Consider the following 15,996-nt stretch of genomic DNA (forward strand, 5'->3'; position numbering starts at 1 on the left):
CATTTCCTCCTCAACGTAGCTCATCTCTTCAGACCAGTAGATACCACATTTCATCCTCAACGTAGCTCATCTCTTCAGACCAGTAGATACCACATTTCCTCCTCAACGTAGCTCATCTCTTCAGACCAGTAGATACCACATTTCCTCCCCATGTAGCTCATCTCTTCAGGACCAGTAGAGACCACATTTCCTCCTCAACATAGCTCATCTCTTTTGAGGCTGACTTGGCATCAAGAACCCTGCTAAGATTCCTCTACTGGCACCAGTAGCTTTCTTTCTATGAATGGGCAACCATTGCTTTCTGGAGCTTCATATGACCAGGTCCCTGAGTAGTGCCCTGTATCGGTAATAGGATGCCATTTGGAACACAGGAAGTAACCCTTAACCATGTACTGCAGTCGATGTCCTGGAGCGATGTCTGCGTTTCTATGGCAACCGGCATGGAATGTGATAACGCGTTTCCGTTATCAGCTGAAGTCACTGGGCATATATTCTGCCTCTGGACTGTGTTACGCAGCCGGAGAGGAAGAAGGGAATATTTCTTTTCTAAGTGAACTAGCGTCCCTGTTTGGTTTGGAGTGACTTCACCTCTCTGGTATTTGGTGTATCAAAAAACCCTGCTGTCCTCAGTGTGGTGGGAGTGACCCCTAGAACAGACCTTCACTCATATTAATCAATAGGAGTGCTGATTTAGGTTCAGGTCCTCTCTGTCCATATAATCTTATTCATTATGATCTAAAAGGGAAAACAAATCCTATATCAGCACTCTTACTGTGAATTTATGAATACTGGGCCAGACCATGACCATGACCAGCCCAGCCCAGCCCAGCCCAGCCCAGCCCAGCCCAGCTCACACCAATCCAGATGAGCTCCAGTCCTGACCGGACTACACCAGCCCAGCCCAGCCCAGCCCAGCTCACACCAATCCAGATGAGCTCCAGTCCTGACCGGACCACACCAGCCCAGACCAGCCTTTCCCAGACACAACCACACCAGCCCAAACCAGCCCTTTCCAGACCCAACCACACCAGCCCAAACCAGCCCTTTCCAGACCCAACCACACCAGCCCAAACCAGCCAAGACCTTCCCAGACCCAACCACACCAGCCCAGACCTTCCCAGATCCAGACCACACCAGCCAAGACCCAGCCCATCCCTAGACCAGAGCCTGCACTCACAGCCCCTCTGCCTCAATCACACAATGACTTTCTTCACAACTCCTACCCTCCACTCCTCCATCCCTGCCTCGCTGCTATATGCCAGATAGACGTTCCATTCTATAAAAGGAGCCCCATGTCTGTCTTCTGTCTCCCAAAACACTTGACATTTGCCTCTCTTTACCCTCCTACCTCTCTTCTTCCTGCTTAATTTGCACCTGTCAGAGATTTGAGTTTAGACATGCACCTTAGATCTGGCAAAGGTCAAGTGTCAACCTAAGGCCTTTCAGCGGGAACGGTCAGGAGCTAACGTGTTTGCCCACACTACATTAAAGAGGTCAGGAAGAAAGGGGCACTGGTGGTTCCTCTGAAAGAGGGACTTCTTCAGGACGAAGGGGAGCAATGGCACTGGTGGTTCCTCTGAAAGAGGGACTTCTTCAGGACGAAGGGGAACGATGCCACTGGCCTGGAGTCAATGGTGGTCCTTTGAAAGAGGGACTTCTTCAGGAAGAAGGGGAACGATGACACTGGCCTGGAGTCAATGGTGGTCCTTTGAAAGAGGGACTTCTTCAGGAAGAAGGGGAGCGATGACACTGGCCTGGAGTCAACAGTGGTCCTTTGAAAGAGGGACTTCTTCAGGAAGAAGGGGAACGATGACACTGGCCTGGAATCAACTTTGGTTCCTCTGAAAGAGGGACTTCTTCAGGAAGAAGGGGAGCGATGACACTGGCCTGGAGTCAACTTTGGTTCCTTTGAAAGAGGGACTTCTTCAGGAAGAAGGGGAGCGATGACACTGGCCTGGAGTCAACTTTGGAGAGAGCTGGAGAGAGAGGGCGAGAGCCGGAGAGAGAGGGCGAGAGCGGGAGAGAGAGGGCGAGAGCCGGAGAGAGAGGGCGAGAGCCGGAGAGCGAGTGCGAGAGCCGGAGAGAGAGGGAGAGAGAGGGCGAGAGCGGGAGAGAGAGGGCGAGAGCCGGAGAGAGAGGGTGAGAGCGGAAGAGAGAGGGCGAGAGCCGGAGAGAGAGTGCGAGAGAGGAAGAGAGAGGGCGAGAGCGGGAGAGAGAGGGCGAGAGCCGGAGAGAGAGGGCGAGAGAAGGAGAGAGAGGGCGAGAGTGGGAGATAGAGGGCGAGAGAGGGCGAGAGTGGGAGAGAGAGGGCGAGAGAGGGCGAGAGCCGGAGAGAGAGGGCGAGAGCCGGAGAGAGAGGGCGAGAGCGGGAGAGAGAGGGCGAGAGCGGGAGAGAGAGGGCGAGAGCCGGAGAGAGAGGGCGAGAGTGGGAGATAGAGGGCGAGAGTGGGAGAGAGAGGGCGAGAGCCGGAGAGAGAGGGCGAGAGCCGGAGAGAGAGGGCGAGAGCGGGAGAGAGAGGGCGAGAGCCGGAGAGAGAGGGCTAGAGCCGGAGAGAGAGGGCGAGAGCCGGAGAGAGAGGGCGAGAGCGGGAGAGAGAGGGCGAGAGCCGGAGAGAGAGGGCGAGAGCCGGAGAGAGAGGGCGAGAGCCGGAGAGAGAGGGCGAGAGCGGGAGAGAGAGGGCGAGAGCCGGAGAGAGAGGGCGAGAGCGGGAGAGAGAGGGCGAGAGCGGGAGAGAGAGGGCGAGAGCCGGAGAGAGAGGGCGAGAGCCGGAGAGAGAGGGCGAGAGCGGGAGAGAGAGGGCGAGAGCGGGAGAGAGAGGGCGAGAGCGGGAGAGAGAGGGCGAGAGCCGGAGAGAGAGGGCGAGAGCCGGAGAGAGAGGGCGAGAGCGGGAGAGAGAGGGCGAGAGCGGGAGAGAGAGCGAGAGCGGGAGAGAGAGAGAGCGAGAGCCGGAGAGAGAGGGCGAGACCCGGAGAGAGAGGGCGAGAGCCGGAGAGAGAGGGAGGGAGCCGGAGAGAGAGAGGGCGAGAGCCGGAGAGAGAGGGCGAGAGCCGGAGAGAGAGGGAGATAGTGTGAGACCTAGGCTTTGTCCTAAATGGCTGTATATTCGCTGTATAATGAACTACTTTAGACCAGAGCCAGAGTGTACTACTTTAGACCACTACATTGTGTACTATAGAGGGAATAGGGTCCCATTTGAGGCAAACCTACAAAGTGGTGGCGGCTGTAACCTTATAACGACTGGCATTCGTCAGAGTGCTGTCTGTCCACTAGCCAGGGCCTGACCGCAGTAGTTATTCTCTTGCCAAGCTACGGCAATACCCTTCCAAGCAAAAAAAGGAAGCCAGTCCTCTCAGTCTCTCACCTCCCTCTAAAACACCTTTCCTGGTGTGACTCACAGTTACCCTGATCTGGCGAAGTAGTAAAGCTCTGGTCTGGAGTAGTAAAGGTCTGGAGTAGTGAAGGTCTGCAGTAGTAAAGGTCTGGAGTAGTGAAGGTCTGGTCTGGAGTAGTAAAGGTCTGGAGTAGTGAAGGTCTGGAGTAGTGAAGGTCTGGAGTAGTGAAGGTCTGGAGTAGTAAAGGTCTGGAGTAGTAAAGCTCTGGAGTAGTAAAGGTCTGGAGTAGTGAAGGTCTGGAGTAGTAAAGCTCTGGAGTAGTAAAGGTCTGGAGTAGTAAAGCTCTGGAGTAGTAAAGGTCTGGAGTAGTAAAGATCTGGAGTAGTAAAGGTCTGGAGTAGTAAAGGTCTGGAGTAGTAAAGGTCTGGAGTAGTAAAGGTCTGGTCTGAAGTAGTAAAGGTCTGAAGTAGTAAAGGTCTGGAGTAGTAAAGGTCTGGAGTAGTAAAGGTCTGGAGTAGTGAAGATCTGGTCTGGGAAAAACGAATCGTAGTAAAAAGGTGAAAGCACCTTGATCAAGGCCAGAGAACTTCCGAGATTTGCTTCCTATGAGGAAGTTTGAGTCCACCTCGCAAAGGGAGGTTTAAATCATAACACTGTGACTTCATCGTGGTGTGCACTCTCTTTCGGTCTACAATCGATGCTAAGCACATCAACCATTACCCCTCATAGCTCCTCCAGCAGTGCCATAACACAGCCCTCCAAGAGTTGGAGAATCATTTGAAAATATTTGTTAATAAGTGGGAAGTGTAAAAGTCTGTAGCGTGGCCAGCCAAGGGAAAGATCCAGTCTGCAGCGAAGAGAAAAGTATCGTACCGTACATACCATGCCTGCTGCTTGGCTCTTTCCAGAGAGCACCGTATGCAAAAGTCATTAGTCCTAAGATGAGACTATTAACAACTACACCAAGTATGACATTATGTGAATCTTACACCTCGACTGTAGTTTACCTATTTTTTTTTTACAAATGTGAAAGAGTTTCACTGGAGCTTCTGAAAGTATTCATATTCAGTAGAAATGTAATGGGGGGGGGGGGGGGGGGTCCAATACTTAACCACACAGAGGACTACTGTCACCTTAAAGGGTTCGGGACGATCGTATCACGACACTCGTTAGTATTGTGGCAAGGGAAACAGAACGTGAAGCAGATTTAACTCGTTTTGGAAAACAGCCCTAATGTTGGAAATAAATATCATTATGTTGTCATCCAGAGTCTCATTTATTTACATTCCAAGCTACAACGCACATATTTGACATATAGCAGGTTTTTAAAGGACCAAAGAGTTTTTGAGTGCATTTTGCTTTTTAAAATCTTTTTAAAATCTTTTTACCATGGACAGAAAATATTATGTTACTGACAGCCCTACTTTTATACACACTACAGGTGATAATTGTTTCTTAGGATGAACAAGATGGCTGCAAAGGAACGTGGTTTAGATTGTTGAACCTTTGAACCCTGTGGAACTATCGTGTAATAGTTATTCTGGAGGAGCCTTTGTAAACAAGACATAAGGTGTCTCCTAAAAATGCATCAGTCTTTTGCTTGTTTACATTGGAGATATTTTACCAGGGGTTGTACTAACTAGAGATATTTGACAAGGGGCTGTTCTAACTAGATATATTTTACCAGGGGTATACTAACTAGAGATATTTTACCAGGGGCTGTACTAACTAGAGATATTTTACCAGGGGTGTACTAACTAGATATATTTTACCAGGGGTGTACTAACTAGATATATTTTACCAGGGGCTTCAACGAGAGTTTCTATTGAACTAATAAAGCTAGGTGAATGGTAGTACGAGGTACAGTAAGCCATGGTCACTGCTGTGTGTTACTTTGTGTCAGAAGCACTTTGTATGATCAAAGGGTGCTGGGAGGGAGAGAAAGAGCGAGAGAGAGGCAGGGGAAGAGAGAGAGAGAGAGAGAGGGGAAGAGAGAGAGAGAGAGAGAGAGAGAGAGAGAGAGAGAGAGAGAGAGAGAGAGGGAGGGGAAGAGAGAGACAGCAGGAGGGGAAGAGAGAGAGAGAGAAAGGGGGAGGCCTTTTACTGTAACACCTGTTGATTTCAAATGGACCATGATTCAATGGGCTTGGTCGTCAACACACAAGGCCTTCATCCATCCATCCACTTAAAAACATTAAGCCTCATCTCTCGCTTCTCTCTCTCTCCCTCCTCTCTCTTCTCAATATCTCTCTGTTCTCATTAATTGGATTTGCAGAAAGTAATCAACATAACATATTCTGTCTTTTTTTCACACAACTTTTAAGCTAAATCCAATGACATTATGACATTTTGGGGGGAGGATTTCATGTTGAATTCATGTTAGTTGACAACTAAACCACATTAAAAAAATGTTTTATCCTGACGTCTGTCCTCTCTCTCTCTCTCTCCCTCTCTCTCAATAGCAAGGTCATGCCGTTACGGTTTTCTTCCGTTGAAGGAGAGTCGGACCAAAATGCAGCGTGGTTAATTCGATACATGTTTAATGAAGACAAAACACGATCAATACAAAACAACAAACAGACCGTGAAAACCTATACAGCCTATCTGGTGAAATACAAAACACTGAGACAGGAACAATCACCCACAAAACACTCAAAGAATATGGCTGCCTAAATATGGTTCCCAATCAGAGACAATGAGAATCACCTGCCTCTGATTGAGAACCGCCTCAGGCAACCATAGACTTTGCTAGAACACCCCACTAAGCCACAATCCCAAAACCTACGAAAAACCCCAATACACAAACACACCACAAAATAAACCCATGTCACACCCTGGCCTGACCAAATAAAGAAAGAAAACACAAAATACTAAGACCAAGGCGTGACACATGCTCACTGATTCTGTACATAGTCAAAGCTTTCCTTAATTTTGGGTCAGTCACAGGTATTCTGCCACTGTGTACTCTCTGTTTAGGGACAAATAGCATTCTAGTTTGCTCAGTTTTTTTGTTGATTCTTTCCAATTTATCAAGTAATTATCTTCTTTTTTATATATATAATTTGTATTAGGCCCACATGCCAAATTGAGTCAAAAGCTTTTTGGAAATCAACAAAGCATGAGACGACTTTGCCTTTGTTTTGGTTTGTTTGTTTGTCAGTTAGGCTGTGCAGGGTGAATACGTGGTCTGTCGTACGGTAATTTGGTAAAAAGACAATTTGACATTTGCTCAGTACATTGTTTTCATTGAGGAAATGTACGAGTCTGCTGTTAATAATAATATAGAGGATTTACAAGGTTGCTGTTGACTCATATCCCACGGTAGTTATTGGGGTCAAATATGTCTCCACTTTTGTGGATTGGGCTGATCAGTTTTTTGGATCCAAATATTGGGGAAGATGCCAGAGCTGAGGATGATGATAGAGTTTATGTTTATTTAGCCAATTGGAATTTGTTGTCTGTATATTTTATCATTTCAACACAACAGGCCTTTTTGGGTTGGTGGGTTTGTATTTTGTTCAGTAGGTCATTCAATGTAATTAAAAATATATATATATATTTTACCTTTATTTAACTAGGCAAGTCAGTGAAGAACAAATTCTTATTTTCAATGACGGCCTAGGAACATTGGGTTAACTGCCTTGTTCAGGGGCAGAGCAACAGATTTTTACCTTGTCAGCTCGGGGATTCAATCTTGCAACCTTCCGGTCACTAGTCCAACGCTCTAAACACCTACCATAATTGGAGAGTTTGTATTTTGTCCTGTAGTTCATTCAATGTAATTGGAGAATCCAGTGGGTGCTGGTCTTTAATAGTTGATTCTAAGATCTGTATTTGATCATGTATATGTTTTTGCTGTTTGTTCTTTGTTCTTTGTTCTTTGTTCTTTGTTATAGGGCCAATCAGATTGGAGAAGTGGTTTATCCAGACATTTCCGTTTTGGATAGATAATTCTTTGTGTTGTTGTTTGTTTGGTGTTTTCCAATATTCACAGAATTGTTTAGATTCTATTATTTCTTCAATACATTAAGCTGATTTCTGACGTGCTGTTCCTTCTTTTTCCGTACCGTATTTCTGAAATTGTTTTAGTGATTCACCATAGTGAAGCGGTAGACTCAGGTTTTCTGGGTCTCTATGTTTTTGGTTGGTTAGGTTTCTCAATTTCTTTCATAAATTTTTGCATTCTTCGTCAAACCATTTGTCATTGTTGTTCACTTTCTTTGGTTGTCTACTTGCCATTTTTAGATTTGATATGAAAGCTGAGAGGTCAAATATACTGTTTGGGTTTTCTACTGCCAGGTTTACACCACAGCTGTACATTTCGATGAAACATGGTGAAGCCCCAAAATTGCCCTTGCTAGAAGCATGTGTTTCAGACATTTTTTTTATTTATTTTTTACTAGGCAAGTCAGTTAAGAACAAATTCTTATTTTCAATGACGGCCTAGGAACAATGGGTTAACTGCCTGTTCAAGGGCAGAATGACAGGTTTTGTACCTTGTCAGCTCGGGGATTTGAACTTGCAACCTTTCGGTTACTAGTCCAATGCTCTAACCACTAGGCTACACTGCCGCCCCCGGCAGGGATGGTGGCAAATGTTCTACTTTTAAACTCGGACAAAACAGAGATGCTAGTTCTAGGTCCCAAGAAACAAAGAGATCTTCTGTTGAATCTGACAATTAATCTTGATGGTTGTACAGTTGTCTCAAATAAAACTGTGAAGGACCTCGGCGTTACTCTGGACCCTGAACTCTCTTTTAACGAACATATCAAGACTCTTCCAAAGACAGCTTTGTTCCATCTACTTAACATTGCAAAAATCACAAATCTTCTGTCCAAAAATGATGCAGAAAAATAAATCCATGCTATTGTCACTTCTAGGTTAGATTACTGCAATGCTCTACTTTCCTGCTACCCGGATAAAGCACTAAATAACCTTCAGTTAGTGCTAAATACGGCTGCTAGAATCCTGACTAGAACCAACAAACGTGATCATATTACTCCAGTGCTACACTGGCTTCCTGTCAAAGCAAGAGCTGATTTCAAGGTATTACTGCTAACCTACAAAGCATTACATGGGCTTGCTCCTACCTATCTTTCTGATTTGGTCCTGCCGTACATACCTACACGTACGCTACGGTCACAAGACGCAGGCCTCCTTATTGTCCCTAGAATTTCTAAGCAAACAGCTGGAGGCAGGGCTTTCTCCCTTTCTCCCAGAGCTCCATTTTTATGGAATGGTCTGCCTACCCATGTCAGAGATGCAGACTCGGTCTCAACCTTTAAGTCTTTACTGAAGACTCATCTCTTCAGTGGGTCATATGATTGAGTGTAGTCTGGCCCAGGAGTGGGAAGGTGAACGGAAAGGCTCTGGAGCAACGAACCGCCCTTGCTGTCTCTGCCTGGCCGGATCCCCTCTTTCCACTAGGATTCTCTGCCTCTAACCCTATTACAGGGGCTGAGTCACTGGCTTACTAGGGCTCTTTCATACTTTCCCTAGGAGTGGTGCGTCACTTGAGTGGGTTGAGTATCTGACGTGGTCATCCTGTCTGGGTTGGCGCCCCCCCCCCCCCTTGGGTTGGGCGATGGCGGAGATCTTTGTGGGCTATACTCGGCCTTGTCTCAGGATGGTAAGTTGGTGGTTGAAGATATCCCTCCAGTTGTGTGGGGGCTGTGCTTTGACAAAGTGGGTGGGGTTATATACTTCCTGTTTGGTCCTGTCCTCGGATGGGGCCACAGTATCTCCTGAGCCCTCTTGTCTCAGCCTCCAGTATTTATGCTGCAGTAGTTTATGTGTCGGGGGGCTAGGGTCAGTTTGTTATATCTGGAGTACCTCTCCTGTCCTATCCGGTGTCCTGTGTGAATTTAAGTATGCTCTCTCTAATTCTCTCTTTCTCTCGTTCTTTCTCTCTCGGAGGACCTGAGCCCTAGGACCATGCCTCAGGACTACCTGGCATGATGACTCCTTGCTGTCCCCAGTCCACCTGGCTGTGCTGCTGCTCCAGTTTCAACTCTTCTGCCTGCGGCTATGGAACCCTGACCTGTTCACCGGACGTGCTACCTGTCCCAGACCTGCTGTTTTCAACTCTCTAGAGACTGTAGGAGTGGTAGAGATACTCTCAATGATCGGCTATGAAAAGCCAACTGATATTTACTCCTGAGGTGCTGACCTGTTGCACCCTCGACAACTACTGTGATTATTATTATTTGACCATGAATTTAATCATTCATGAACATTTGAACATCTTGGCCATGTTCTGTTATAATCTCCACCCGGCACAACCAGAAGAGGACTGGCCACCCCTCATAGCCTGGTTCCTCTCTAGGTTTCTTCCTAGGTTTTGGCCTTTCTAGGGAGTTTTTCCTAGCCGCCGTGCTTCTACACCTGCATTGCTTGCTGTTTGGGGTTTTAGGCTGGGTTTCTGTACAGCACTTTGATATATCAGCTGATGTACGAAGGGCTATATAAATACATGATTTTGATTTGATTTGAAGCATAATGTTTTCCTTCACTTGTTGATGACAAGTGCAAATACCTTTGCAATTTTGTATTTGTAGTCAACTTCGTTCTGATGTTATCGACAGTCACAGTCATTTAGACATCTTGACTATCTCTATCGATGCACTTGGGCTGGATCTGAGGTTTTTATTAAGAGCCACGTTACTAACGAAGGCTCTGGGAAACACCTTGCCTACTGAAGATGTGTGTCTGTCTGTGTCTGTGTGATGTAATGGTAATCTCTCACCTGAGGAGGATCTGTTTGCGTCACATCTCTCTACTGAGGTGGAATGCACAGGACAGGAGGCTAAGGGGGCCAGGTGACCAGGGGGCCAGGTGACCAGGGGACCAGGTGACCAGGGGGCCAGGTGACCAGGGGACCAGGTGACCAGGTGACCAGGGGACCAGGTGACCAGAGGGCCAGGTGACCAGGGGGCCAGGTGACCAGGGGGCCAGGCGACCAGGGTTCCAATGGGCCGGGTGACCAGGGGGCCAGGTGACCAGGGGGCCAGGTGACCAGAGGGCCAGGTGACCAGGGGGCCAGGTGACCAGGGGACCAGGTGACCAGAGGGCCAGGTGACCAGGGGACCAGGTGACCAGAGGGCCAGGTGACCAGGGGGCCAGGTGACCAGGTGACCAGGGGACCAGGTGACCAGAGGGCCAGGTGACCAGGGGGCCAGGTGACCAATGGGCCAGGGGACAAGATCAGAGAGTGTACAATTTAATCCCAGCCCAGTGGAGAAACTGTATACCCCAGCCAACAGCCAAATCTCCCCTGGGGCGTCCAGCGTGTGGAGGGAAGGGGCTAAGGGATCACTTTGACTGGGTCTAAAATGGCACCCTATTCCCTTTATATTGCACTACTTTTGACCAGGGCCCTATGGGTAGTAGCGCTTTACAAAGGGAACAGGGTGCCATTTTGGGACACAACTCTAAGCCTGGCTTAAGAGGAGGGACTTCCATTCCATCAGCCAACTTTTCCTGTCACTTGTAACACCAAGCCAGAATGGAGAAACTGAACACCCAGCCTAGTCTCTACTCAAGGCGGAGAGAGGGTGTGTTCCAAACTCCACTGTTTTTGAACAGGGCCAATATAGTCTGGACAAAAGCAGTGCACTATATAGGGAATAGATTGCCATTTGGGATGCATATGAGTGTGTGTGATGGGGAGTGGATCTCTGATCTGTAATCCTTGTAACCCAGGTTAAGGGGTGGAGGAGGTACCTTCCATAGGCAAACTGTTCCTGTCGCCATGTTAACTGTTCCTGTCTCAATGTTAACTGTTCCTGTCTCAATGTTAACTGTTCCTGTCTCAATGTTAACTGTTCCTGTCTCCATGGTAACTGTTCCTCTCGCCATGTTAACTGTTCCTCTCGCCATGGTAACTGTTCCTCTCGCCATGTTAACTGTTCCTGTCCCTCCATGTTAACTGTTCCTGTCTCAATGTTAACTGTTCCTGTCTCCATGGTAACGGTTCCTCTCGCCATGTTAACTGTTCCTGTCTCCATATTAACTGTTCCTGTCTCCATGGTAACTGTTCCTCTCGCCATGTTAACTGTTCCTGTCTCCATGGTAACTGTTCCTCTCGCCATTTTAACTGTTCCTGTCCATCCATGTTAACTGTTCCTGTCTCCATGTTAACTGTTCCTGTCTCCATGTTAACTGTTTCTGTCTCCATGTTAACTGTTCCTGTCTCCATGGTAACAGTTTCGTTCTCCATGTTAACTGTTTCTGTCTCCATGTTAACTGTTCCTGTCCATCCATGTTAACTCTTCCTGTCTCCATGGTAACTGTTCCTCGCGCCATTTTAACTGTTCCTGTCCCTCCATGTTAACTGTTCCTGTCTCCATGTTAACTGTTCCTGTCTCCATGTTAACTGTTCCTGTCTCCATGTTAACTGTTCCTGTCTCCATGGTAACTGTTCCTGTCTCCATGTTAACTGTTCCTGTCTCCATGTTAACTGTTCCTGTCTCCATGTTAACTGTTCCCGTCTCCATGTTAACTGTTCCTGTCTCCATGGTAACTGTTCCTGTTTCCATGTTAACTGTTCCTGTCTCCATGGTAACGGTTTCTTTCTCCATGTTAACTGTTCCTGTCTCTATGGTAATGGTTTCTGTCTCCATGTTAACTGTTCCTGTCTCCATGTTAACTGTTCCTGTCTCAATGTTAACTGTTCCTGTCTCCATGGTAACTGTTCCTCTCGCCATGTTAACTGTTCCTCTCGCCATGGTAACTGTTCCTCTCGCCATGTTAACTGTTCCTGTCCCTCCATGTTAACTGTTCCTGTCTCAATGTTAACTGTTCCTGTCTCCATGGTAACGGTTCCTCTCGCCATGTTAACTGTTCCTGTCTCCATGTTAACTGTTCCTGTCTCCATGGTAACTGTTCCTCTCGCCATGTTAACTGTTCCTGTCTCCATGGTAACTGTTCCTCTCGCCATTTTAACTGTTCCTGTCCATCCATGTTAACTGTTCCTGTCTCCATGTTAACTGTTCCTGTCCCTCCATGTAAACTGTTCCTGTCTCCATGGTAACTGTTCCTGTCTCCATGTTAACTGTTCCTGTCTCCATGGTAACTGTTCCTGTCTCCATGGTAACTGTTCCTGTCCCTCCATGTTTGCTTTTCCTGTCCCTCCATGTAAACTGTTCTTGTCTCCATGGTAACTGTTCCTGTCTCCATGTTAACTGTTCCTGTCTCCATGTTAACTGTTCCTGTCTCCATGTTAACTGTTCCTGTCTCCATGGTAACTGTTCCTGTCTCCATTTTAACTGTTCCTGTCTCCATGGTAACTGTTCCTGTCTCCATGGTAACTGTTCCTGTCCCTCCATGTTTGCTTTTCCTATCCCCCTCGGCAAGGCTTCCCTTTCCTATCCGCCTGGGCAGATGTCCCTCTCATTTGGGCCTGGTTGGGATGGAAACACATCTGGCGAGAGGGACTGGGTCCACGGAGGAAAGGAGGGAGGGGAGAGATGAGGAGGTGTGGTAAGAGGAGTAGTGGGAGGAGCGAGACCAAATACTATTCCTGTATTTCAACATCCACAACTCTGAGATATCTTCTACTATTCCTACATCTTATTGATGAAACACACACACACACACACACACACACACACACACACACACACATAGATAGACACTCATTGAAGTCCATGGAATGCGGAAGACAACATGAATGGGAGCTGCATTCCTGAATAAGGCCAATAACAGAACTTAACTGACAATAACAAAACTTATCTTAATTGAAGTTCAAGCATCTAAGGAGAGCATATCTATGGCCATGTCAACAGATTTAATTTATGAGATATTCCACGACGTTTACCCACTCTGTTAGCCTATCCACACACATCTCAAAAGCCCACAAACGACCCTTCATAGGCACAACAAATAGATTTAATTATTTTATGGGGGGGGATTTCACTCTGGCATTGGGGGAAAAGCCCTCCCTCTTGTAATTACACAGCTTCCAAAATTACGCATTTGGCACGCTTTACATTCATTGATCTGGCGCATATCGGAGCGCATTAACTGACATCAAAAAACTATTTTCCAGTCAATATATTATATCAACCAAAAGAGTATGAAAACAAATGTTTAAAAACACACCATGACTTACTGTTGTCAGGCGGCCCTTGGACCATGTTGAACTTGTATATCTCTTTGGCATAATATTCGGTCTCCGTGTTGTCTTGGCCGCAACTTTGCTGCCGGTCTCTCCCCAACTCCTCAAGCAGCTCCCGGGTACTATTATACAAGGCCTGGATCTGGTAGGGGACCTGACTGGGTCCCAGGGAGTGTGGCGGGCTGGTCGTCCGGAGCTTACTCAGTATCTGTCCCCGTATCGCCTCGACCCTTTTCCGCTTCACATGGTCTATATCTACGGTAGCGCATGTTGAGAAAGATAGGCTCGTGGTGGCGCAGTTTAAGAGTAGGACAAACAGAAGAGTTTTACCCAGATACATGTTTCTGTTTCTCTCTGATTGGTTTAGGAAGCACTTCGAATAATAACAGATTACTGACGGATTCACATGTGACTAATTCCCAAGGTTCCTACGCGTAAAAATATGCTAAAAACTTTTCATAATCAAATTAATCTCTTAACTAACTTTTCTCTTTACTTGTATTAGCCTCCTTCATACACATACGCCCTGTCCCGAGGAAAACCCTTTCTGTTGTTTTGTAATCCAGAGAAATCCAGGTGTATATTCGACCATCAGACATCATTCGCCTTTCCAAAGGAATGAATTCCCCAGCGCGCGCCAAACCTAAAATCTACCCAGCGCAGTAATGGTCTCCATCATCGTTTGTCTTTCTCATTCTTGTATTTAACTATTTTCTTTCAATTATGTCACCCAACTCGCCCCACAAACTCTGCATCCTTCCTTTTTTTATTTGTCTTTAACAACTTCGTGCTTGGCTCTGACCCGCACGCATCCTGACGCAACTGTGCCTTACTGCAGTCACCTTGCGGAGCTATGAGCATTCAGCATGGGCTCACTTTTTTTTTATACCGAATGCTGTGACGTCTTGATAGAGGACGGACCGCAGGTTATCCAATGATTATTATATGATAGACGTCTATATGTAGGCATTGGTTGAAGCTGTGTTAAAATTAATTCAAATCTCCTTACCTTCATATTTAAGACAAAATGACATGGATCTCTGTCCTTTGATCTGATGAGTCCAAAGATTATATTTTTTGGTACCAACCGTGTCTTTGTGAGAGTAGGTGAACAGATGATCTCTGCATGTGTGGTTCCCACCGTGAAGCATGGAGGAGGAGGTGTGATGGTGTGGGGATGCTTTGCTGGTGACACTGTCAGTGATTTATTTAGAAATTAAGGCACAGTTAACCAGCATGGCTACCACTGCATTCTGCAGCAATACACCATCCCATCTGGTTTGTGCTTAGTGGGACTATCATTTGCCTTTCAACAGGACAATGACCCAACACACCTCCAGGCTGTATAAAGGCTATTTGACCAAGAAGGAGAGTGATGGAGGGCTACATCAGATGACCAGGCTTCCACAGTCACCTGACCTCAACCCAATTGATATAGTTTGGGATGAGTTGGACCGCAGAGTGAAGGAAAAGCAGCCAACAAGTGCTCAGCATATGTGGGAACTCCTTCAAGACCGTTGTAAAAGCATTCCAGGTGAAGCTGGTTGAGAGAATGCCAAGCGTGTGCAAAAGCTGTCATCAAGGCAAAGACTGGCGACTTTGAAGAATCTAAAATATAACATATATTTTGATTTGTTGAACACTTTTTTGGTTACTACATGATTCCATGTGTGTAATTTCATAGTTGTGATGACTTCACTATTATTCTACAATGTAGAAAATAGTAAAAATAAAGAAAAACCCCTTGAATGAGTAGGTGTGTCCAAACTTTTGTCTGGTATTGTATGTATATATATATATATGTATATATATATATATATATATATATATATATATATATATATATATATATAAATTCAAGTACAAACATAACTTTAAGTGATATATTATTTTGACAGAGGTAAAAAAAAAAAAAGTTTTCCGTTTAGATTTGAATGATTTGTATGTCCATCGATCAGCACAGCAATTGATCAAACAGGACCATGTTTGAAACAAGTGGTTTTGGGCTTATTTCAATATTACACAGGTAAAATAACAGTTACAGAAGTCAGGAATAAAGACAGGCTCAATCTGAGCTACTGTGTTCAACACCACCAGCTGTGGTTATGTTGGGAACCTACTGACCAACAAAGGATGTTGTTATGATTTCAATTTTTTTTTTTTTATTCAAATAAGAAATAATCATAAATAATAAATAAAGACAAAACAAGCCTGATGGTCTTGTAAGTATAAAAATCAAAGCTGGCTTTCATTTAATAAAACATTTGCATAAAAGGGGTAGTGTAATGAGATAATGTCTTTCCGGGGTGAAGAAAACATTTGCATAAAAGGGGTAGTGTAATGAGATAATGTCTTTCCGGGGTGAAGAAAACATTTGCATAAAAGGGGTAGTGTAATGAGATAATGTCTTTCCGGGGTGAAGAAAACATTTGCATAAAAGGGGTAGTGTAATGAGATAATGTCTTTCCGGGGTGAAGAAAACATTTGCATAAAAGGGGTAGTTTAATGAGATAATGTCTTTCCGGGGTGAAGAAAACATTTGCATA

General features: G+C 45.9%; 1 protein-coding gene across 2 annotated transcripts in view; it reads right to left on the reverse strand.

The window, feature by feature from the left end:
• Positions 1-14,313, reverse strand: part of LOC109879529 (transforming growth factor beta-3 proprotein) — a 31,580-nt gene extending 17,267 nt beyond the window's left edge. The window contains exon 1 of one of the 2 annotated variants that reach the window (XM_031836776.1): positions 13,445-14,313. In XM_031836776.1, the coding sequence (XP_031692636.1) occupies positions 13,445-13,790 (346 nt within the window). In that variant the 5' untranslated portion in view covers positions 13,791-14,313. The remainder of the gene's footprint in view (positions 1-13,444) is intronic. The other variant, XM_031836775.1, reaches the window with a different exon arrangement.
• Between the last annotated feature and the right edge of the window lie 1,683 nt (positions 14,314-15,996).

The sequence above is a fragment of the Oncorhynchus kisutch genome, linkage group LG12 (genome assembly GCF_002021735.2).
Source record: "Oncorhynchus kisutch isolate 150728-3 linkage group LG12, Okis_V2, whole genome shotgun sequence".
NCBI lineage: Eukaryota > Metazoa > Chordata > Actinopteri > Salmoniformes > Salmonidae > Oncorhynchus > Oncorhynchus kisutch.